General features: G+C 46.9%; 1 protein-coding gene across 2 annotated transcripts in view; it reads right to left on the bottom strand.

Moving 5' to 3' along the window:
• PLA2R1 (phospholipase A2 receptor 1) overlaps positions 1-25,554 on the bottom strand; it is a 1,951,179-nt gene that overhangs the window by 1,749,878 nt on the left and 175,747 nt on the right. For both annotated transcript variants that reach the window (XM_069616352.1, XM_069616351.1), the window contains exon 3: positions 20,265-20,438. In XM_069616352.1, coding sequence (XP_069472453.1) covers positions 20,265-20,438 — 174 coding nt within the window. The remainder of the gene's footprint in view (positions 1-20,264; positions 20,439-25,554) is intronic.

Genomic DNA, 25,554 nt, shown 5'->3' with positions numbered 1-25,554 from the left:
AGCAATTCACTATTTTATAGAAGATCCTGCCCTTGTTGATACTTGACGTTTTTGTCACCCGGATACCAAAGTATGTACCCCCAGCACCATAAATCCTTTTCTAGACTGGATTTTATTTTCATTAATACAACGCTTGCTTCTAGTATTCTCAATTTGGAAATTGGCCCTTTCATTATTTCTGACCATGCACCAGTGCTTACTGTCCTCGAATGGGTACCCACCTTACTCCTGCATGCCGATGGAGGTTCAACTCCTTTCTGTTGAAGGATCCGGATTTCATTCAGCAAATTAATAACTTCTTTACAGAAGTTTGCACCTTTAACAATTCCCTAGATACCTCTATTCATAATAACTGAGACACGTTTAAGGCCACCTTACAAGGTTTCATTATACAATTTACTGCATTTAAAAAGAAAACAAAAATGAAAAACGTTCACAAGATCTCTTCCAGTCGATTAAATCGTTTGAACTCGCTTACTTTAATCATCCCTCTGATGCTACTTTGAAGTCCATCATTTCAAAGTGCATATAATTTAATAAATACAATACGAGCAAAGCCTGGTCATCCTTGCTTAGATCTAAAGCAAAGTTTTATGGAGGATACAATCAATCTGGTAAATTATTAGCTGCTTATCTTAAGAAGAGAATAGAAAAAAACATTATCACATCTATTGTTAACCAAGAAGGTGTTATTGTTACTAATTCAGAGCAAATCAATAATGCTTTCTGCGAGTTTTATCCTCAACTTTACTCGGACGACCACACTATCCTTAATGATAATATCCTCAACTTCCTACGCTCTAACAAGAACATCACAGACCATCCAGTAGATCTCTCCTTTTTACATATCCCCATTTCATTAGAGGAAATCCAAAGAGCTATACTATATCTCAAAATTGGTAAAGCCTTGTGGCCTGTGGACTCCTAATAGCTTTTTAGCGTTTTCTCTCTGCCTTACGCCCTAATCTCCTCAAGCTTTTTAAACACTTTCTTACCTTAAGATATAGTTAGTGGAGAAGCCCTTTTGATATTGTTTCCTAAACACAACAAGATCCATCTTATGTTAAAAACTATCGTCACGTATCTCTAATTAATTCCAATTCAAAAATATTAACTAAAGTAGTTGCTAATAGATTAGATAGTGTAATGCCTAAATTGATTAATACCAATCAAACCAGGGTCATCAAGGGGAGACATGCTTCATCCAAAACCAGGCTCCTCTTTTTTTCAAAATAAATCTTTTCATTGTTTTCAAATTATCGTGTAACAGACAATAAAACAGTTGCCAATGCTTAATAAACAAATTCAGTGTGAAAACAACAGAAGTGATGAAGTAGTAACAGAGAAGGTCTTGCATTCCATCTTTCCATGCAATATAAGGAGACATTGACCAAACATCAGTGCCCATCAGTCCTCTCCAACCATCTACCCCATACCTTCTGAAACTTCTGAGGGCAGACCCTAGCATGATAGACTCGTTTTTCCATGGATATACATCTATCCACTTCAGCCATCCAACAGCTCACCCGTGGGCATACTGCCACCCCCCACATTACCGCAATGTTCTCCTTCATCAGGCCCATTTTTGTGGCTAGGAACACTTTCTCATATTTACTGAATCCAGCCTCACCTCATATTCCAATCAATACCAGTTTTGGATCTAAGGGACCCTGGAAGCCCAGCATCAAGGAGAGCCTTGCAAGCCGCTGCATTCCCACACCTCAGAAAGTTATCGTCCTGTGCTATCCCCCACCGGGCCAACGCCGCTCTCGAATAGTACACTCAGTGCAATACCTTGTATTGAATGAGTCTAAGTCGGGCAGATATCCCCACCTCTCTTGGAAACATGAGTACCTCTACCCATTCCTCAGATTCCAGTACCCCCACATCTTCTTCCCAATGTTCCCTGAGTTGGTTTAGGTCTTTGGCCCGAACACATTTAGGACCTGGTATAGGATGGAGGTAATCTTAGTGGTGATGTTTTCCGGTAAGAGGTTGGCCACAAGGGGTGAACACTGTGGTATCCCCTCCAGGGATGTGAACTGGGATCCCATCGCGTGAGCCAATTGTAAGTGTCAATAGTACTACTTGCCCGGCAGACAATACATATTCTTAGCTCCCCAAACGTGCAAACTCGCCCCTCCCACACCACATCCGCCAGTTTTCAGATCCCTCTGTCCTCCCAACTGCAGAAGTGCCCCCTTTTCAGTATCTCAGGCAGGAGTGCATTGTGCCAGGGGGATTAGTCCAAGGTCGGTGCCCCCCCCCCAGACTATGTATCTATGGGCTATGGCCTACACCCGATGGGTGTCCTGCAGCATCAGCGGAAGAGCTGTCCTCCTCCTCACATCCCCATATAGCATTTGTATAGGCTGCATCCCTCTCATCCATTGGACCTCTATCACAATGTGGGGCTGCCTCGGGTCTCCATGCACCCAATCATTCAGGGCTCATTCCCCCCTCCCACACAGAGAGCTGCAGTGTTTTAATGGTGATGCATTCCTGCCCCACAACAACCCGCGAAGGGTGGCATAACTCCTGGCAAATATCGGATTGGGGACCGGGAGTGAAATGTTTTGTAGCACATAGAGGAACTTTGGAAGGGTTATCATCTTAAAAAGTGCTGCCTTCCCCAATACAGTCAGTGGGTGATGCTGCCAGTGTATCACATCAAGTACAAACCTGTCCAGCACCGGAGAGAGGTTCAGCTGGAGGAAATCAGAAAGTCCAGGTCTCAGATGAATGCCCAGATACTTGAAGCCAGAAACCGAGATCGGATAGGGATAATCCTGTGGGATGGCCCCCTCTCCCTTTTGTATGGGAAAGAATACTGACTTTTGCCAGTTTACTTTAAGCCCACTAAACTTTTGATAATCCGTAAGTATTTGCGTGACAGCTTGACAGGAGCTTGAGGGCTAGCTCATGTATATCAGGTGGCCGTCAGCATAGAGCGAGACCCGTCCGCCCCCACAGCCATGCAAATCCTACCCACCCCCGGTCAGCCCTAGGCTTAATAGAGAGGAGTTCAATGGCCAATTTGAACAGCAGGGGGAAGGGGGAGACCTCTGTCTCGTTCCCCACCCCAAGGGAAAGGCCCCAGAGGTTGTCACGTTGACCCTGACCATTGCCACAGGTGAGTGATAAAGTAGCTGAGTCCAGGCTAGGACGTTTTCCACAAACCCCATGCGTCCCATGATCTCCCACAGTGAATCCCAGCACACAAAGCCAAAGGCTTTTTCAAAGTCCACCGCCAGGAGTGCAAGCGGATCCTATATTATAGCATCCTGGATTATGGCGAATTGGACCCTGCGAAGGTTCAGGCGTGTAGATCTAAAGGTCATAAAACCGCACTGTTCCTGCAGAATCAGTGAACCAATCACTCCAAGAATTAGGTTGGCCAGGATTCTAGCCGGTATCTTTCCCTCCCCATTGATCAGCGATATTAGCCTGTATGAGGCACATTGCTCAGGCGGTTTCCTGGGCTTAGGGAGTACCCCTAAACAGGCAGACCAAAGGTCTGGGGGGAGATATCCGTCTTGCCTGCACTGTGTAAACAAGTGATGAAGAGGCCCGGTGACCTTCACTCCCAGCCGCTTCCAAACCTCTATAGGGAAACCTTTGGACCCCTGGGTTTTGCCAGTCTGTAGCTGAGAAATACATCACCTATCTCTGTTTCAGTGAACTCAGTGTCTAAGCGCGGAAGGGTCACTGAATCGAGAACTCTCACTCCCTCAGTCCAGGACCACCCCCACTGGGGCCAATCCAGTGTCTCGTAAAACTCGGCAAATGCCCCAGCAATATTTGCATCCTCCATGAAAGCCTCCCCCGAGAATCTATTATAGCCCTTACATGCCCGCCCCCTCTATCCCACCTCTCCAAACATGCAAGCATCTTATCCGCCTTTCCCCCGACAAATGGACCTGACTCTGCATAGACCAATGTGCCCATTTTGCATTGTCCAGGGCGACATGCACAGCGACTCCTGTGCTGTGATCAAGGTTGTGAGAACCGGGAACCAGAAGCAAGGAACCCCTCCTCTTCCCAGACTCCCACAGGGTAACATGACTGTCCACAGTCCCTTCTTTGATCTCAAAGTATTCTGCAGTAGTCTCGGACAGACCCTCTCGGATCCAGGGAAGCCCAGATAATATGCATTCGCATGTCCACTTTTAAGCTCGATAAGCAACGTTGAGTGGTCTGAGATCCCTCTAGCCAAAAATGTCGTGGAGAGAGGCCTATGGGCCAGATCAAGTGGGATAAAAAAATAATCGATCTGCGACATTGAGGCATGTACCCCAGAGAAAAAGGAATACCCCCGGTCTGATGCGTGCAACAATCTCCATGTGTCTACCAGCCCAGTTGCTACGGCAAAAGTGTGTAGTTTTGAGTAGAGATTGGGGTTTCTCGTGCCCATGTGGGTTCTATCCAGTCTCAGGTCCATGACCTCATTGAAGTCCCCCCTAACACCCATGTGTCACAATGGACCTGTAGAATCAGTGCTTGGAGGTCATTTAACAGCTCCAGATGCGTAAACAGCCACTATGCCCCAGATGGTGCCCCACAGTTCTCCCTTGAGCAAGACAAAGCACCCCCGTTGGTCAGGCCTAACTTCTATAACCCGGAAGGGAATCCTCTTGTGTATCAGTATAAATGTGCCCTGTGCCCCTCTCAAGAAACCTGCATGAAAGGCTGACCTATAATTAGATCTTTGAAAGAACTTACGGTCTGTTCATGCCAGTTGTGTTTCAGTAAGGAGTGCAAACCCTAGTGTATACCTGTTGAGGAACTGCATTAGTAGCATCCGCTTGATACCGGAGCACAACCCATTCACATTCCACGTCAGGAAGGAGACCACCCTCTCATGAGACATCCCCCTAGAAAATGTGCTTCACAAAATGGATGTCCCCCACTTTTCCACCACAAGCGTGCCATCCTTACGTCGCACACCACCCCATACCCTGGGTTTTCAATGCAAGGCCTTAAACCCCAGTAGAACCATCGTGAAAACTTCCTCAACTATCCCCCCCGCCCTGTACTTCCCCCAAACTAGAAGCACCTGTCACCCTAACCCTGCATCAACCGGACACAAGAGAACCTCATCAACCAAGTGTGGGGTGACCATTACCAAGGCCGTTAAGGGCCCAGATCCTCACCATGCCCCGCCAGCAGTCGGAGACCCCAATTATTAAAAGATCAAGAGTCAGAGAGCCGGCAGCCAATTCAGCCATCGCCATCTGTTTCCAAAAAGATCTTCGTGTCAGGGAGCCGCTCCGTGGGTTGTGCTTTAAAGAGGACCGGGGATGTCTTAAATTCCAGCGCCGGCTGTGGCTTTACCCTAGGTGGCTTTGGCCCAGGTGCTGACAAGATCTGTGCTTCAAGCTAGGTACATGCGTCCTTGGGATTATGAAAGAGATGGACAGTTCCACCATGATAAACTTTAAGCTGTGAGCGGAAGAAGATGGCGTACTTAACTCCCAGCGAGATTAACTTTTTCTTCAATGAATCAAAGGATTGGCGAGCATTCTGGATCTCTCTGGTATAACCTGGAAAAACCCAAGCTTCTTTTGAGCAAATAGCTCAGATAGCCAGTGTTCCAAAAAGAGGTTTCTATGCTAGGCCCTTCTTCTCTTTCCGCACCCTGAGAATGCAGTGTTTGATACGGCGCGATCTTCCCTCGCTGTCTTCACCTCGACTTTCCAGGTCAGTAAGCTTCTGTGAGACTGCCACCAACTGTTTTTCCATGTGCCTGATGTTTTCCATGCCCATGATGGTGTCCTCGGAGTCCGAGATGCGTTGCTCAGCCTCCCCTACTCTTGTAACGTGTTTCCGCAAATCTTGCCATAAGAAGACCACTTCTGATGCCAGGCCATCAATTATTTATTCCACATAAGCCCTGGACATGCCGATCGTGCTCATAATATCAGTGAGGTAGAGTTGGGAGCCCGGCGTCTCACCCCCCCCATGTCTGCTATCTTCGGGGTGTGAGCTGCGGCGGGTGGGGGGTCCACTGGTGATATACTGCTCTGTCTTATTTTGGCACTAATGTTGCAGGTTATGTTGCAGCCCCACTGCCTACAGGGTATGTCTGTGGCCAGGGAAGCCACGGCCCATCACCCCCGCCATTGCGCTCTACTAGGATAATGCCAGCAGGTGCTCAGGCCAATCCAATTTCGCGGCCAGCAGGGAGCTGTTATATGGAGTGCCCTCTAATGGTGGATGAGGGACCCAAGGCTGTGGCCCCTTCAGTCACTGTTGTAGCATGCAGTGTTACACAGTAAGGATAGGGGGCATCCATACACAAAAATACAGAGCCCCCACTGGCTCATGCTTCCCTCCACAGTGTATGCTTCTCTGGCCTCCAGTCCACCCTTATTTTGCCAGGGTGTCTTCCGCTGGTGGCAGATTCTATGTGTCCCTGCCTCACCAGCAGTCCTCGCCACTGTCCGGAGCTTGCAGGCTGTCTCACCCCACGCTGGGAATGCCTCCTGGATTGCAGGCCTGGTTCCGGTATTAGATGCGGGCCCCCATGGCTCTCTGTGGCAAACGAGCCCTGGATTGCTGGTACTGTTGTAAGTGCCTTGCGCCACTTGCAGTGTGCGAATGCAGCCCACATCCCCACTGTGCAGCACCAGTTGTTGGTGAGGTGGGTGCGCAGGCAGCTCGCTGGTGCCGGGCACCTGTCTTTCCGTGTCACTGAACCTCTGGCGTGCCTTGGGCAGCTGTTGCAAACCACTCTCCACGCCGGCAGTAACGGCCCGACCTACCGCACCTTCCTCGCTCCCAAGATGGCGCCCGAGGTCAGGTGTTCGCCGCAGCAGTTGTCGTTCCGGGGTCTCAACGCCTCGGCTTCTCCACCGGAGCAGAGCAAAATGCAGCAAACACTCTCTGGTTCCCAGGAGTGTGTGTCTCACTGCAGGATAATTGGTGGAAACAGGATTTCAACTTAAGGATGGCAGCAGCCTGCAAGAAGCTCTAAGGGCTCAGGTCTGCATCGGCTCCCTGCGAAACAGCGCCCCCCCATTGGACTCCTCTTTAATGTCCTCTCACATGCATACAATTCTCCAGAACCCCTCATTCTCATGGCATTGGATGAAGAAAAAGCTTTTGACAGAGTTGTATGGCCCTTCTTGTTTGAATCTTTACTATAGCATAGGTTCAGCCCTACATTCTCTAAATGTATCTCACTGTTATATTCTACAACCTCCACTAGTATTTTCATCAATAATGCCTTCTCTAAAATGTTTTGCATTTCACGTGGAACTACACAAGGATGTCCATTGTCCCCACTCCTTTTTTATCTTGGCTATGGTACCTCTTTCAAAGTATTACAATTAACGCCAATATCAAAGGTATTGTCATTAAAGACTCTTGTACCAAATGTTCTGCTTACGATGATGATATCTTATTTCGCGTGTCTGGCTCATCTACCTCTATTCCTGCACTAATGTATACCACTGATCTATTTTCTAAAGTCTCTGGTTAGAGGTTAAACTTAGATAAATCAGAAATCCTTCCTTTGACAAATTCTTGCATTGTATCTAATATTCCTCTCTATTGCATGAAGTAATGCACCTTCTCCATCAAATATGTGGGTATTTCAATTGCTAAAGATATCCCCTTAACTTTAATTCTCAATCAAAATGTTATTATTGACAAGGTTTACTCTTCTAGTAATCAATGGCCTACTCTGTTTCTTTTAATGTGGGGTTGATTAGATTCCATCAAAATGACTCTTCTATATCTCTGTGATCCCAGTGCTGTTACCATGTACCTTCTTCCAAAGAATAGATACACTTCTTTCTAACTTTCTTTCAAAAAATAAAACCCCCAAAATTGCTTTGAACAAACTTAAAACCTGTAAGAACCCTGGTGGAGTCATATTACCAGATTTTCTTAAATATCAGAAATCCTTTTCGCTATGACAAATCATTCTATTCCTATGATATGAATCCCAATTGACCAATGCCCCTTCCTGGATTAGATTGGAATCACAATTTATAGCTCCACTCTCCTCACATTTTCTCAAAACATCCTCATGGGCGGGATATTAAAAAACACCCACTCCTCCATTCTTTCAAAAATGCATAGTTACTCAATCTCATGTTCTCCCATTACCCAAGATCCCATCAAAGCCTTTTTATGGTTTAATAAATCTTTCCTGTTTAAACCCAAAAATGTCATTTTACAAAAATGGCACTCTGTTGGCATCTTCCTCGTTACACATTTATCTAACAATAATTTACCTATACCTTTTCCCAAACTATATATTCAATACAATCCTAATGATACTGACCTCAAAACCTATTCAGTACTTACAGAATTGGTTACCAAGGCTATTCCCTATTACTCCCAAATTGCTCTCTCATAATATAGCCATAATCTATGTTGGTCATGTCAATCTCCTGCTGCTACTTTATTCATTCAATTTTTAATTGCAATTTAGTTTTTTCCTTTTAGAGACAAATATGGGAATGCGAACACAGCACAGGGCGGACTGGAAGCGGGGCTGCTGTGAAACTGAGAGGGGAAGTGCGCGAGTGGACTGAGGAGCGGAGAAACGGAGCACTGGATCAGCGTATTGTTGGCCTGCTGGGAGAGCGTGCAGAAACAGGGCATACAGCATCACTGAGGGGCTGCCTTCAAGGCAAAATAACGGGCTTCCACAGGACATGGAGTGGGCCTGGGCTAAAGCGTAGCAAAGCAGGAGAGGTCCCCACTACCCAGTGGGTGTTGGAAGGAGACTGGTGTTGATCAGGGGTGTGTGTTTGCCTGAAAGGGGTGCAGTGTAACTTGGTTAGCGCATTGGATGCATTGGAACCACTTGATAGTGCAGCTATATTGACAAACTAGTAGTTAAGCATTGGGTGCCTGTAACACTGGGACAATGGCACGGAACTTGCAGTATGATTTGCAGGACACTGGGAGACAGCGATCAAAGGTAACCAAGGCTACACACAGGAGAGTGGCCAAACAAGCTTTCTGTGACTGCTGGGGAGTTGAGCACTGGCGGCCCCAGTGGTCGGATAGTAGTGCTAAAGCCAAGCGCATTGAAGGCCTGTGACGGGTGCGTGCCTGAAGAAAGCAGAGCTGCTGGCCTCTATGTAAGTGACTTGATGAGGAGCCAAGGCATCACTGAGCTGACGGGCTTGGTGGATAGTACCAAGGGACGGAATGAGGGTGGTCTGAGGTCCAACTGGGGTGGAGAATACTGTGAAGCAGCGGCGAGCAGTGCATGAGCTAGGGGATGCCTCAACAAGATAACTAAGGACACTGCCTGGCAGAGGTGGTCTGGTTCCAGGGGTGATTAAGACCACGGCCCGAACTAACTATACAACTTAAGGTTAACAACACTGCTCACTAACTACCGAGCGGCAACCTTGGATGGTACTGGGTGGCAGCAGTGCCCACGGGCGCTGCTGTCTTAGGGAACAAGAAGGCACCCAGCAGTGCCAGAGTTGGACGATAATCACTGCAAGAGTACTGCCTACACACCAGTGAGTGAAGGCATGTCCCCAACCAAAGGGAAGAATAAGTCCACAATCATGGACTCCTTCAACAACGCGGCCAAGGCAAGGGAATTGACACAAGGCAGTGCTGCGGCACAGAAAGGCGTGGAGACATCAGATCATGGCAGCAAGGACAATCAGGTGCTAATGGCGATTGCGGCATTAAGGACATCTCTGGAGACAAAAATTGATGAGGTCAAAGTGGACATGCAGCTGATGAGACAGGATGTCCATAATCTAGGGTAACAACTGCTGAGACTACTCTGTAGGACACCAATGAGACCACCTGGAATATGGACAAGCAGCTGAATGAGCTGGAAAAAAGGAATGATGTGCTGGAGTTGCGGTCTGAAGATGCAGAGGGGCAGGCTCGCCGGAACAATATTGGGTTGCTAGGAATTCCTGAGGGGCTCAAGGGCCCGAACCCCACGGGATATGTGGAAAATCTATTGCTACAAGAAATTGGTACCGGCAACCTATCACAGGGATTTGTGGAGGAAAGGGCCCACAGGTCCCTGCAAAAAAGGCCCCCGCCTGGGTCGCACCCTCGCCCAGTGATTGTAAAAATTCTAAACTTCCAGGACAGTGAAATCATACTGAAATTCACACGGGAGAGGGGAGAGGCACAGCGGGATAATTCTAAAATATCGGTTTACCTTGATTACACACCGGCAGTTTAGAGGGCATGTAACTCGTTTGTGCCAATGAAAGACAGGCTTGGGCAATTGAACATCAAGTATATGCTCATGTACCCGTCCAGACTCAAGGTGATCTATAAAAGTAGGGCGTTCTTCCTTGAAACTCTGGCAGCGGCCACAGTGTGGTTGGAACATAACAACTTGGATGGAGGGGACGGATCGGTCATGTGAGCTGCGGAACTGCTACAAGGGGGAGGAGGGCCTGGGGATCTTATTATTATTATTATTATTATTATTATTTAAATTATTATTATCTTTGAAGTCAGATCACATGGTTATCACTGGTTGTCGAGTTTAAATAGGTGAAAATCAAAACCACTTCAGATGATTACTGCTTGGACGGGGGCAGTGGTTGGTCACCCTGCCTTGGGCTCGAAGGTCTACCCCAAACATAAGTTGGTGTTGGCCTGTTGCTATGCCGGTACGGGGGCCCCCGAGCACTGTGTACAACATGCAGCTGCTGGGTGCAAAAGTTCCTTTCTGTTTGTTGTTTGTATGGATTTTGGTTCTTCATGCAAGAGGGTAATTAAAAGGGAATGTCTATTGGCAAGGGCAGATGCAAACGAGAAGGGCGAGGAAACTAAGGTGGTAAAAGGCAGGGGAGGGGATGGCAATATTTGGTTGAGCAGTGGATCTGGTGGGCGAGAGGGAGCAGCTGCACTAGTCTATGGCTGCTAATATAAAGGTATTGGAATGTAAGGGGAATGGGTACATATTTGCGCAGAAACCGTGGGAAATCTTACCTCAATAGGAAAAAGGTGGCCATTGCACTGTTGCAAGAAACCTACCTCACGGAGGGTGAAATGGCAAAGGTGAAAGAACGCTTGGGGCGACAGGGTTATGGGGCGGCAAACTCTAAGTACGCTCGAGGGGTGTTTACATGGATAAATGCTGCTGTGCCATTTCGAGTGCAGGAGGTGGAGGCTGATACTGAGGGGAGGTGTCTGGTCCTATGGGGTTATATTAAACACGTGGCAGTATGTATAGTCCACTCCTACTTCCCACCATAGTGTCTCAGCACATCTTCACAAGACATGTGAGAGAATGGCACCACACCGGGAATGCTTTCTCATCTGGGGGGAGACTTTAATTGTGTCAGAGAACCAGAGCTAGAAAGGTCAACCCCACCCACGAAAAACACTTGTCTGCCGTCCCCGGCACTAAATACTGCACTGCATAACCCAGATGTCTGGCGGGAACACCACCCTGGGGATAGGTGCTACTCTTACTACTCCTCGCCCCATGGCTTGTACACTAGAATAGATTATTTCTTTGTGGATAGGACTCAGATGGTGGAAATAGTTTTGGCACAATACCTGGGCAGAACGATCTCGGACCACACACCGCTGTTGCTGGAATGGAAGATGGTTGGGCCGAGGATTCCCATACTGTTATGGCACATGCCCACTGACACTGTGACGGATCAGATCTTTAGGGATGTGCTCAAAGTCAAGCTAGAGGAATACTTGGAACGTAACGTGGGTAGCGTGCAGGACTGGAGCACAGTGTAGGAGGCGATGAAAGTGGTGGTGAGGGGGGAGGTGCTAGTGCAGGGGGGTATCCGTAAAACACTTAGAGTGGAACTGGAGCAGCTGGAAGACGACATATGTCATATGGAGAACCGAACACAAGGAAATGGAGCTAGGGAGTTGGAACTGGCTGAAGCCAGAAGAAGCTGCCAGAAAGCCTGGCGGAGACTAGCCAAGTTTGATTACATGATTAAAAACACTAAGGCGCATGCAGAAGAGGACAAACCGAGCCGATTGCTGTTGTGGCTCTGTAAAAGGAAGCACCCGAGACTTTTAGCTACAGAACTTTAAGACGAGGAGGGCACTACACATAAGACCCAACAAGAAATGAATGACACGTTTGCAAAATGTTACTCCCGCTTATATAAGCCTGATACTTTTGTTATATGATTTATTGGGCACGTTGGAGGAAATAGGGCTCCCCAAGCTGGGTACACCTCAACGCGAAGCACTAGACAAAGACATAACGGCTGAGGAAATATGTGAGGCAATTAAATCACTGGCCACTAGTAAGACCCCGGGCAGCGATGGACTCCCCCCGGAGTTCTACAAAACATATGCGTCGTTTGTGACACCGGTGTTGCGCGAGGTATACACAGAGGCCTACACAAAGGGGATGCTTCCGGCAGGCATGAGGGAAACACTGGTTATCCCGATGCCCAAGCCAGGGAAACCCACAGACGAATGCGATTCCTATGGGCCTTTGGCCATGCTAAACTACGACATGAAGATCCTCACCACAATCTTAGGTGGGCAGCTGTGCAAAGTGATTGGGGGCCTGATGCATGGGGACATTACCAGTTTTATTCCAGGTCGAAGCACAGCCTTGAACTTACGCCAATTACAACACGTCATTGCACAAACTACTGATTACCAAGAGCAGTATGCAATACTCTCGCTAGATGAAATAAAAGCTTTCGATTCGATATATTGGGAATGGCTACTAGCAGTATTGTCGGAGTTTGGGTTTGGTGAACTGTTTATCAGATGGGTACAGATACTATACACCACGCCAGTGGCAAGGGTTAAGTCTGGGAGACTAGTGTCATCTACTTGGGATATCCAAAGAGGCACAAGGCAGGGATGCCCGCTCTCGCCCATGTTGTATGTGCTGGGGCTAGAGCCAATAGCGATCTACCTATGTAAGCAGTTCCCGGAGGCAAGTATATGGGTGGGGGGATAGGACACTTAATTTCACTATATGTGGACAACGTATTATACCTGAAGAATCCACGCCAAAACGCCCCATTCATTATGGAGGTGCTGGATAAATATGCAAAACTTCCTGATGGCTTGTCTGAAGGGGGTGGAGGCAGGAGAACTACCGGAGGTGGGGCTACCATGGCAACCAGAATCATTTCGGTACTTGGGGTGCACATTGGGCATACACCTGAGGGAATGCATGAGTGCAACACTGCAAATGTGGTAAGGGGCTTGAGGAAGTCCATGACGTTCTGGTCCAAACTACCTTTGTCGTTGATGGGCAGGATTGCTATAACTAAAATGATAATCCAGCCGAGATTTTTGTACTTTTTTAATAATGTCTATTACTATATCAAGGCCTCCTTTTTTCGATTACTAGAAGTGTTGCTACAGGAATTCCTGTGGGGTACGGCTCGCCATAAATTTGCACGTGCAACGCTCTATCTCCCTCACAAAGAGGGGGGGATGCAATTACCATATCTGGAGTGGTACTATCTGCAGCACAACTCAGCTATGTTACCAGGTGGCTCTCAGGCGAGGCCACCTCTGAATCAGTGCTGTTGCAGCATCAATGTTGTGGTTACCATTGAGTTGTTTAGGCAACACGCCTATGCTCGTCGCATTGGGACGACGGGTGTGGCATAGGACCCTGACGCTGCTGAAAGTAGAGCGCCCATACTCACCTGAGGCCCCAATAGCTGCAGATGTCTGCAGGGGTAGGGAGGAATTGGTGGTGATGAGGCACTGGGAAGGCTGGGGTATTTACACATGGGGGGACATGTACGCGGAAGGTGTGTTCAGGGAGTTCGGGTCCTTAATGGAACAGGAAGCGCTACCGAAAGGTCAATGTTTGTGGTACCAGAGGGTGAGGAGGATTGCAAAAGGGAAAAGGGTGGAATGGCCGGAGGAACCAGTAGTAAGCCCCTTGTTGACACTGATGTACGGCCTGAGCGATGGCTGGAAATCGGTATCCAGAATTTATGCATACCTGGTGGACAGGCCCAACCCCAACAGTGCAATGCTGAAGACACGTTGGGAGGCAGACCTGGGCTGAGGATGTAGGGGAGAAGGAATGGGAACGTAAACTACTACACCCTCGGAAAGTTTCTAGGAACTCCTGCTTTAGACTAATTCAGTTGAATGCATTGTACCGCACCTACATAACACCGCATATGATGTCCAAATTTAATAGGGCTGCACTACCGACTTGCACGAAGATTCTGGGAGCGAATAGAACATGCTTGCAGAAGAGCTGGGATTGCACGATATGCCTGGAATCCAAAGGAATCTTTGCTAGGTGCGTACCCCAGGGATGGCAAATTCAAACATGTCATAAAATGTATGGACCTGGCATGCTTGCTAGCTAAGAGATGTATTGCAATGGCATGGAAGTCAACCAAGGGCCCGCAATACGTATGCTGGCACAAGGAATTTGAGCATTGGGCAGAGGTTGAATCGAGAGTGTGGGGTGATGCGGGGGGCCGGTCAGAGGCGGACGCTAGTGCCCCTTATGAAGCCTAGAAAGCGCTGATCTGGGATATGTTCCACCCCTCAGATGACAAACCCCTGTGAGTGTTTGTACATTACTCACATGATTGTGTGCCCCTGTTGTGAAGTCAGAAACTGCACGTCACAGGTGCTTTTTTACATGGGACGCTATGAAGGATACATTTGAATCTCAGGATGTGCCCCGAACAATCTGCACCTTACGTAAGAACTCAAGCAGTATGTATAACCCTTAAGTGAATACAGTTTGTGCTGGTTGTTTTGTTGTTTAGGTTATTAAAGGCATGTAAACTGTATGCAAATGTATACCTACAATAAGGATAAGGAAATATCGGAGATGTGTATTATTGTGTATTTATAAATGCCAATAAAAACATTTTAAAATAAAATTTAAATTAAATCAATAAAAATAATTGTATTTCCATAATTGTAATCAACTCCAAGATATCCTCTCTTCTTACTATTATTGTATTTATCCCTTGAATTACCATTGTATTAATGAAAATTTTCAATGCAATGATTTAACATTAAAAACATTTTTTTTCAGGCAAACCAGGTCAAAGGAATGTCTGTATTCATTATAACAGCTTATTAATTATGCTGAACCATTCTTAAGTCATTGGGCCTCATTACGAGAATAGAGGTCATGAAAATAGGAAGGCGGAATGGCATTACCGGCATCATTAACGGGTCCGGGCCATTACAACCCGACAGCCCGCCAATACCGCCACCGCCCGTACCCTGCCCCTTCACACTGGCTCGAATGCATACACGCGCCCCTCCTCAGAGCAAATACCGGGATGCCGGTAAGAGGAAGACATCACAACTCATGCAGGCATGCAATTACCGGCATCCCGAAGACAATAATTAGGGCCTGCACGATGGCGGTTATACAGGCATCGCGGACTACCTGTAAACAGCAACCTGCAGTCAAGGCAACTGCCACAGGTGCACACAATCACCACAGGTGGAGTCAATGGAGCCTGTCCCAGTATAAAAGGAGTACACCCACACACCACACCCTTTCCCACACCAAAATGATACCACTAGCTGTTGCAATCATGGGGCTGGAGGACATGCCTATACTGCTACAACTACAGCAACAACACCAACTACAACAACAGCCACAGCCACAGGCAGCACAGAGGAGACGCAGGAGGAGAAGGAGGGTGAGACAGGCTCAGCAATTACCACCAGTGCAGCCAGTTTTACCCCGTAGGCAGCCACCAATCCCTCGCATCAGACCCAGTCCATTCAATCTAACCCCTGAGCAGATCCACACCCTGTACCGGTTGGACCGGGAAACCATCACCACCATTGTGGAAATGATACATGACGACATCGTCAGCCTCACTGAAATACGCACTGCCATCCCCCCGCTATTAAAGGTGGTGTCTGTGCTCCACTTCCTGGCCACAGGAACCTACCAGCACACAGTGGGCCAGCTGCATGGCATTTCACAACCACTCTTCACGCATGCTGACCCAAGTGCTGGATGCCCTCCGGAAGCACGCTAGCACCCACATATCCCTACCACGGACTGCTCAGGAGATTGCCAACACCAAAGTAGGCTTCCATGCACTGGCATGCAGAATTGGTAGTCCCCCATGCCCTAGAGGCGGTGTACCGCAATCGCAAGCAATACCACTACATCAATGTGCAGATGGTATGTGACTCCAGCAAGATCATTACACACTGTTGCGCCCGATATCCTGGATCTACACATGCCATGGTGCTGCGTAACTCCACACTACCCCGTCACATGGAGCGACATGCTGGATGACGTGCCTGGCTGCTTGGTGAGTTTCCTGACTGGCCGATGGCAGTGCATCGGGGCTGTGAGGGGGGCGATGCATACACCACCTGGGTGGGAACGTGGGGGGGTGCATTCTCTAACAGGGTGGGAATGTGGTGGGTGATGCATACTCCACTAGGGAGGGAATGTGGCGGGGGTGCATACTCCACCAGGGTGGGAATGTGGGTGGGGATGCATACTCCACCAGGGTGGGAATGTGGGGGGGATGCATACTCTACCATGGTGGGAATGTGGGGGGATGCATACTCCACTAGGGTGGGAATTGGCGGTGAGTGGACAATTGACGCAGAGCTATACACTCCTGACCTGAACCTCCCAACCCGAACATGACACATCACTGCCACAGATTGGACCAGTCCAGTATATCAATGACAACATGTACGACACACACCCTGGCCACCATGGGTATGCCAAGCAATGCATGGCCAAACATGATTCCAACTGTGCCAATGTGGCAGGTGTGATCATGCACAGAGTAGTATACACAGCAATCATGGGAGGCAGGACATTGTCCTGCATGCACAGTACATCCGTATCAGCATGCAAGTAATCACCCTGCATCATCCGTTCAACGCCATCCAGACTAGCACACCATATTGCAGCATACAATGAATCTAAATAATATTGTGCATACGTACAGGGACATGTGCATGTCAACAGCAAATTGCTGCAGCCATGGCTGTGAATCCTGAAGGTGGCAGCTCAGAGTGACTCACACAGACCTCTTTGTACTCCCATGCAGGTGATGGAGGATATCCCTTGAAGCCGTGGCTACTTACCCCTGTGCGGAACCCACGGAACAGCCATGAAGAGGAGTACAATCGGGTTCATACCCGTACCCATGTCGTGATTGAGCAGACCTTTGGCCTGTTGAAGGCGCGGTTCCGCTGCCTAAGCAGGTCTGGTGGATGCACTCCTTTATAAGCCTGAGAAGGTGGCAAAGATCACCATGGCCTGTGTCATGCTGCACAACATGTGCGTCTGGAGAAATGTACCAGTGCCACCTGAAATTGACATGCATGCACCGGGTGTGGATGATGAGGATGAAGACGAAGGAGAAGCAGCACCCCTGCCAGTACGTGATGCACAAGATGGCCGTGCTGTACGCCAATCACTGATTGACGAATACTTCTGAACCACAGGGACATTGATGGATATGTGTCAGTGCTACAATGAGCACTGGTCCCATGTGGACATGCTCACAGGGTATGTGGGGAGTTGGGCACTGTACACTGACATGAATAAAATGGATACACACGATATTAACAATGTCCCGGCATTAAATTAATTTTCACACAACAGGTGTATTTATGTAAACTACAAAAAAGTGCAACCTACCGCCACCAAAACTCCCCATACCCCCCAAGAGAACTCCCCATACCCCCAATGAACTCCCCATACCCCCAATGAACTCCCCATACCCCCAATGAACACCCCCTTAAACACCTATACACCACAGACACCATCTCCCCCACTCCCATTGTTGGCCACACTATTTCCCTGCTTTCTTGGTGTCCGAGGGCAGCATTTCTGACTGCCTTGCACTCCGCCTTGTCAGACGCACAGGGGTGGAGGGTGCTGAGGAAGCGGGTGTGGAGGATGGGGGTTTGGTGGATGGGGTGCATGCCGTAGTGATTGGCACGGCTGGCGCGGGATGTTGCTGCCGCATGGGCTGCAGAATTGAGTTCAGAACCTGCGTGACCGCCCCCAGACTGCCACGCATCATCACTGCAGAAGCATTAATGGCAGCAGTGTTCCCTGCGATGGCCTGCGCTATCTCCCGCCTTGTGTCCTCTCCCTCCGCCACATACTGTCTAACAAGTTCCAGCATAGCGTCCTGTCTTGCCTCCACCCTTGATAGCCGTGTCTCAAGGTCGGTGGGAGCAGCAGTGGTTGAGGGTGGTGCGACCGGGTGTGCATTTGCAGGGCTGGCCTCGGGGGTGGTGCTGAGGTCTGAGCTGTGGAGTGCAGGATCCGCAATGGGGCTGGAGAGTGTGGCCTGAATATGGGGTTGGGGGGCAGACGGGTTGCTGGGGGTGTGTGGACATGCCACATGGATTCAGCCTTCCTTGTCCACATACTCCTCCGCTCCAATTTCAATATCGCTCAGTGGGGCTGTGGCTGCTGCCTCCCCCACAGAACTTATCTCTGCAGAATGGGTGCGACTGGCCTCGACGTCCGCTGGTGTTCACATCTTACAGGTGTGTCACACAGGGGCCCTCATTACGAGACTGGCGCTAAACCATGGCGCTATTAGCACCATGGTTGGTGCCGGTATCGTAACGAGTCCGCCAATGTTCAATGGGGAATTACCACCCCATTCCAAGGTTGGCGGGTAGTAATTCCCCATTGAACATTGGCCCTTCCCCATTCCCATTTTTGCCCCATAGGCTCAATGGGACTGGGGAAGGCGCTAAGCACGGTACCGAAAACTGCAGTACTGTACTTAGCACCAAGGTCCCTTTGCGGGTCCCTACTTTAACGGCTGGTCTAGACCAGTCGTTCAGGTCGGGTCCCGCAAAGGGACCTCATAGTAAGGCGCTAAGTGTTTAACGGCGCCGCAGCCTTTTACGGCGCAGTTAAACACTTAGGCCAGGGTCCTAATGAGGGCCAGGTTAGTTTGAAGGGGGCATTTTGGCATTTGCCGTGACGTCTCTATTCAGGAATGCTGCATGGCAGGTGGCATGCTGTTGTATTGGGGTTTGTGTGATCTATGACATGGGAATGTTCCGTGTGTGTTGGCTGTCTGTTGGTAATGGGATTGGCACTCAGCATGCATTTCAGTGTGGCAGGGTTTGGGCCTCCATCTGGACATGGATATGTTGATGTGTGTGTGTTGGGACATGCATTGCATTGCCTGGACTCTATTCCAGATCACTTGTGATACATCATGGTTTCCCCTACTGGGGTCTGCAGGGTCACTCACTTCCATCTCCAGATGTTGCGGCACCCGTCTCCATCTCCCCGAAGCCCTCAATGGACTCCATCTGGATGAAGGTACTACACGTCTCCTCCCAGCGCATTAGTTTTGTCGGAGTGGGCACCCCCGCCTGTGGCCATGGCCTCCCTCCGATTGCTGGCCAGGGTGTTGCATACCCTAAGGCGGAGGTCATCCCACCTTTTCTTACAGTCTTTGACTGTCCGTGGGGTGGTGCTGACTGCAGATACCTTGCAGGCTACCTCCTCCCAAATCTCCTTCTTCCTCTGCTGCGCCTCCCTTTTGAGGCTGTGGGTGTTTATGTCCTCAGCATGGGCAGCGAGAGTGTCCGCCAACATGTTGAGATCCTCGTCGGAAAAACGCTTCTTGCGCATGCGGGGGTTTGATTTTCTGGATGCCTTGGACATGTTGATTTAGGAGGCCCTGGTCTCTCCTGTGCAACACTGGTGGTTTGGGAGGATTGCAATGGATTGTGTTTTTAAAGATGGCCGCCTGCGCATTTCCCGTTCCAACGCAATGACGTTACTTCCAGGTCCGGTATTACGAGCCCAGTATTAGCCTGATGTTATTACTGGGTCGGTATTAAGGGGTGCCTCCTAGGCGGAGGCGGTTTCTGCGGGTCCCGTGATGGCGCTATTGGGGGGTTGGAGGGCTTTAGCAGCATGGCGGTATGGCCATTACCGGCATGGGGGTTCGCGCGTGCTTGCACACTCGTAATCAGCCGCTATTAGCAGCGTCAAACGAGCACGGACCCGCTAGTTCCTCCATGTCAGTAATTACCCCGTTTTTAGCGCACTTCTCGTAATGAGGCCCATTGTTTCCCATTTGTTTTTCAATTGTTCAAAAATAGACACTTCAAATAATCATATACACATTTTTGTATGGGTTTCTCATAACAAGGTAAAATGAAAGCAAGAATCAGAAAGTTCTGTCAAACCTTCTAAAATGTCACTTGGTCTGTGTACATTGTTATATGTCTATAGGGACTGCACTATTGGTTGTTAACTTTTTTTCACTGGTTGCTTATTGGGAACTCATTGAAAAAAACTCTAAAAATGCATCACTCACCATCACTCGGGCAGAATCCAAATTTCTTATACTTGTCAAAATTAGATGAAGTAGAACACCACAGCTTCCCATCATCTCTTCCTGCAGTAGTGCATGCAGAGTACGACACATTCTTGAATTGAAATGGAAAAACACATGGTGCACCAAAACTATTTCCGCCCAGTGTGTACATTTCTGATGAAAAACAAAATGAAAAGTTAAATTGTTTGTGATGTAACAATAATGATCTGGGTCATGGCATCGACTATTCATTTTGGCATTTTGCAGCTCGGCCAAATGCATTTGCAAAAATCAGTGGGAATTAACATTACTGCAGTCACACAGGGTTTCCTTTGTGGATCCCTATCAATTAAAAAGGTGACCCTATGCTCTGCCCTGAGAAGTCGTAAGCCTGCCTGTACAACCACTGAGCCCGGTAGCTCTCCTATGAACCCCCTTGGTATCCTGTTCCCCTTAGGCCTGCATAGCAGTGGCAGGTTTGTTCATTGCCCCTTCAGCTCACCCCCACCCTCCTATCGTGTAACCACTAATACAGGAATTGTCAGGAAATTACAGTAGGTCATAGTAACTAGTGGTATAGGTGTCAATGAGGCATCACGAAGGACAATGCTTCTGACCTGCATGATTCCCGTTGCTACACCTAGGAATTTGGTCTTAAAATAGGTCCCTTCTAAACTACTTTGGCAATGGTTGGATTACTTTCTGTGCTTTGTTCAATCAGTGACTCCAGTAATGCCAATATAGTAAGACAATACTAAGAGGCTGCCTATAATGGTAGGGGCTTTCCAGGGGAGAATCTCAGAATCCAGTTGGCTCTATGCCAATCAAATCTGGCACTAAGATGGTATAAATACTTACACCAATCCCGATTAATTGGGTGGGGGGGCATTTGCAGTGCATTCTTGGCCTTCAGCTCCTCTGTGGATGCGTATTGTTACTGAGCCAGGCAAAGAAAATGTGACTTGCAGTCCTACGTGGACATATTTTGAGGTACCAGCCATGATTCAAGGAGCATGTCTGACTTCTTGGGCCACGCAAAGTACGCCTTAAAACGTTAATAGGAAGCTAACATGGAGGTGGTTGGTTATTATATCAAAAAGGCATCCAAAACCTGTTCGAGAAGACATTTGATAGGATAAAAAATGGCACGCAAGGCTTAACACAGGACTTCCTTGGGAAGTTCCTTTTGCATTAGTTTTTAGTAGCATCTGTCTTTGTTCAAAGTGAATACAGGACAATTAACCTCAAAACTGCCATTCACATGAATCACTTCCACACATGGACTTTCATTTTAGAAATTTGGTTGGTAAACCTCTGCCAACTGTGTCTGTAATTCCCAGAAGTGGATGTGGATGTTGCAGCTTAAGCTAGTACCTCAGCCATGTTTTAAGTGGCATTATGGGCAAAGCCAACATGGGTATTATTACATAGCTGTACTGGGTTATATTGGCACAGACAGCATAGAAGTGACTTCATTGACATTACTGGAATTCTAGACAAAGCCAAAAACGGATGTTCTTACACAACACATGGCAACACAAGCATATATTGGTACAGCCAACATAGATTTTTGCTATGCTGGCATATATTGTGGACAAATGAATTGGTAAATGTTCCTATGTACTGTTTGTGATCTGGCTTCCCCAACATTGCATGGATCAAGGTGTCCAATTCAAACCTTCCTGTGCATCCTAGTTCCTGCCTGCAGGGTGCATGGGAGCCAGAAAACCATCTGCATCTGCATGTGTGATGGTGGCAATAATCCCAGAGCTGTGTATAAGTTGAGGCATTGTTTTGGTAAGAAAAGGAAAGACAATTGTATATGGATGTATCTATATATGAACGCATTTGGGGGAGTTGTGTCTACAAAAGTGCATATTTGCACGTGTGCACATGTGAATGAGGGTACAGTGTATATGTTGTGTATGGGCATGCATGTAAATGAGAGTGCCATGTGTATGTAGTGTTTTGGTGTGCATGTGAATGAGAGTGCACTTTGTACATTGTTGTATGGGTGCGCATTTGAATCTGTATGACTGTGTGTGTGCAGACTCGGGGAGATGGGTCACTATTTGTTTGTTAGCTCTCAAACCAAATTGAATACTTTTTCTGGCGTGGCATTATGGGACAATCCAACATGATGAGTGTTCTTATGTGAGTATACTGGCCTACATTTGTGCAGCCAATATGGACATGTTTTCTTACTGTTCAATGGCATTTTTACTGACATTATGAGCAAACCCAACATAAGTGTTCTTATGTGGGGATGCTGGCCTACATTATTATTGCCAGCATGGACATGCTTTCCTACAGTAGCACAGCAGTTTTACTAACATTATGGGCTAAGTCAGTATGCTGAGTGTTCCTAAATCCGGATATACTGAGCAGATTGTGTAGCCAGAATAGACATGTTTTCTTACAGTCCTTTTAGAAAAGGGGATTCTCAGGGTGATTAAATAAAATGGGTGCCAATTAAATATTAAATAACAAGTATGTAGTCTCAATGTATGGCTATTTATTGAGCACAATTCCAAGAGTGCATATTGCCTTTTGGAGAGAAAAAAACCTCTGGTGACGTATAGCAAACAAACACAAACCATTTGTATTACAATCAAGCCCTAGAATGTAAACATGCATATCACAATATTAGTTTTAAAAAATACACATTTTTAGAATGCAAAAACAGAATCACAAGCATATTTTAACAACTTATTTCTTTGTGTGCAAATAAATCTGAATGAAGGTGGCTTTTTTTCTTTGCACACTATTTGGCACCAATGATTCCTACACTGCTCATTTATACTTGCTATTTGTACAATGCATCCAGACGTCAACTGTCGAAATGGCCGCCTGTAATGATCTGTTACCCGTTTTCACTCTAAACATGGCCAGGGTGGTTATCTGGCAGCCATTTTAATTCCACAAATCGGCAGTGTAGCATTTACTCACCTAAAGCTATCAAATCAGAATGGCAAGCTGTTTGCTTACACATGCTTCTATCAGTCGCTAAAATTTAAAGAAGGGGATTCCATAATCAAGCGGTACTTGCAACAAAGGGTAGATTAGGTATGTGGATTTTTTAGAGTCCTTAAAACCTGACTAGAGAACTCACTTTTTGTCTTTCTGTTCTAGGATAGCAAAAGTCTCTTCCATGAAATAAAGTACAGACTAACTTCTGCATAACTATATCATTCTACAACTTGTGATAATCAAGACATGAGCAACAACTTTTTGCCATTATCTAAGAACACAGAGAGACCCTTCTGCTTATCGAACAGACAGTATAACAGTATGCACTCTGATTTTCAGGAGAGACGCACCCTTGCTTGCTGCTCAGTTGTCCCTTTAGTCTAAATGGTCTTCAAAAAATTATAATGGACCAAACCCCGACTAATTAGTTGGTTTTAATCCACTAATACATCAATGTTTTTACCCAGAAGAAGACAAGGCATGAGATGAATCACCCATATGTTTAAACATGTTGGTTCAAAGCTCATGAAGAAACATCAATCAGTGGTGTCAAATAATGGAAAGGATAAAAGCCACCTTCAGACATATGAATTGGCATATGAATTGGCACGCAAAGTGATGCTTGTGATTATGTTTTTGCATTCTACACATGTATTTTTATGTAACTAAGACTTTGATATGATGGCATCAATTGTAGTGCCTGATTGTGATATGTACGTTGTGTGTTATAAATCATCAGGGAAGGTGTGTTTGTTTTCCAAAATGTAACATGCACTTTTTAATGTTTATTGAATAAATAACCATAGAAAAGCGTCAACATAATGGCTCTTCAAAACACATTAGACACCTATTTCAAGTAATCATTCTTGGAACCCACATTTCTTAAAAAGACTTGTGCCCCTTCTCCCAGAGGATACAAAAGGCAACACTTCCTTTTGGTACAAGATATTTTCTTACAGTGGCATGGCATTTCCATTGCCATTATGGGCAAAGCTACCACCCGAGGATATACTCTACATTGGCACAGATCGGATGACATGAACATGTTTTTTAAACTTGCAGACAAATGGCATATATTGTGTGAAAAGGCATCATGAAGATGCACTGGAACATGCTTCTGTGCACTTCTGGTTACCTAGCATCTGTGTTGCATTATACTGAGACCACCCTTAACCTGGGGAGTGCCTTCCCACCCCCAATCAAGGAGCCCCTGCAATACTAGCTTACGTTTTCTTAGCGCTGGCCTTACTGAAGACTCATATAGAGTCATACAATTCTCCCACTCTGTGCCCACAGTGAGCCAAGAACTAGGCCGGGGTATAAGAAATACACCTGTATTTATTTAGAAGATAGGTACTAGAGAACACACTAAAACGATGCACAGCACCTTCGTTGTGGCTCACAATTAAACTTCTTGTTACACAAATAAAATTATAATTTATTGTGCTTAAATTCAAATTGAACTTTTCACAACATTAGTACAAAACAGTTAAAAGATATTTAAGACAACAAATAAAATACTTCACGAAACATAGGTTAAAATATTACAACTATCAACTAAATGTTGTTCTTCAACCCTGCAGGGTATATGTTCTTCTCAATATACCTCCAGAGTTGATACAGAGAGATATGTACAGAAGTACTATTGCTGTTTAGACAGTAGTTCCAGAAATCAACAGTCTTAATTGCTACATTGGCATGTACCAACTGTCCCAAGTAACACTTATACAGTGATCACATGTAGTCACATTCTTTAAAAACATGTTTAGCAGTTTCTGGAATCTGTAGAATCTTACAGATGCGGCAGAACCAGGCCTCTTTAGATAGATTAAGTTTTAAGTTGCGCGCCTTTTATAAAAAAAAGGTAGCTGGTTGGACCGGAGGAGTAGCATCAGCCGACGAACTGCCGTTTTAGGACCTAACAACCGATTGGGCTGAGGACTCTTGAAATAACGCACTACAGTTATCGCCTCTAAATAGCATTTTAATGTGCTCAATATGTGTAATTATTTGACCGATCCCACTAGTCCAGTGTTTTGCTGAATTCAAACTTTACATCAGAATGCCTCGTTCCGTCAGTGAAATGCAGGGGCAAGTCAATAGTGTCAAAAAGTTCAAGGTTCAATTCCTCAAAACATTTGTCTTTTTCGGCTGAAGCGACGCAACCAGCGTCTCCCAATTTAGCTAACAGAGGACAACTGGGAATCATTTCAGATTTAATAAACAAGACTCCTCTTCTCTCTCTTTTTTCCCCTCCACTCTCTCTTCTTCATCCGGACCCCCTGTGGCCACTACCCATCCCTTCTCTTCCTTTCCTCTC

This window comes from Ambystoma mexicanum, chromosome 9 (genome assembly GCF_040938575.1).
Source record: "Ambystoma mexicanum isolate Mex_15411 chromosome 9, UKY_AmexF1_1, whole genome shotgun sequence".
NCBI classification, from domain to species: Eukaryota; Metazoa; Chordata; class Amphibia; order Caudata; family Ambystomatidae; genus Ambystoma; species Ambystoma mexicanum.
The sequence above is the reverse complement of the archived record's forward strand: the minus strand, read 5'-3'. Positions and strand labels throughout refer to the sequence as shown.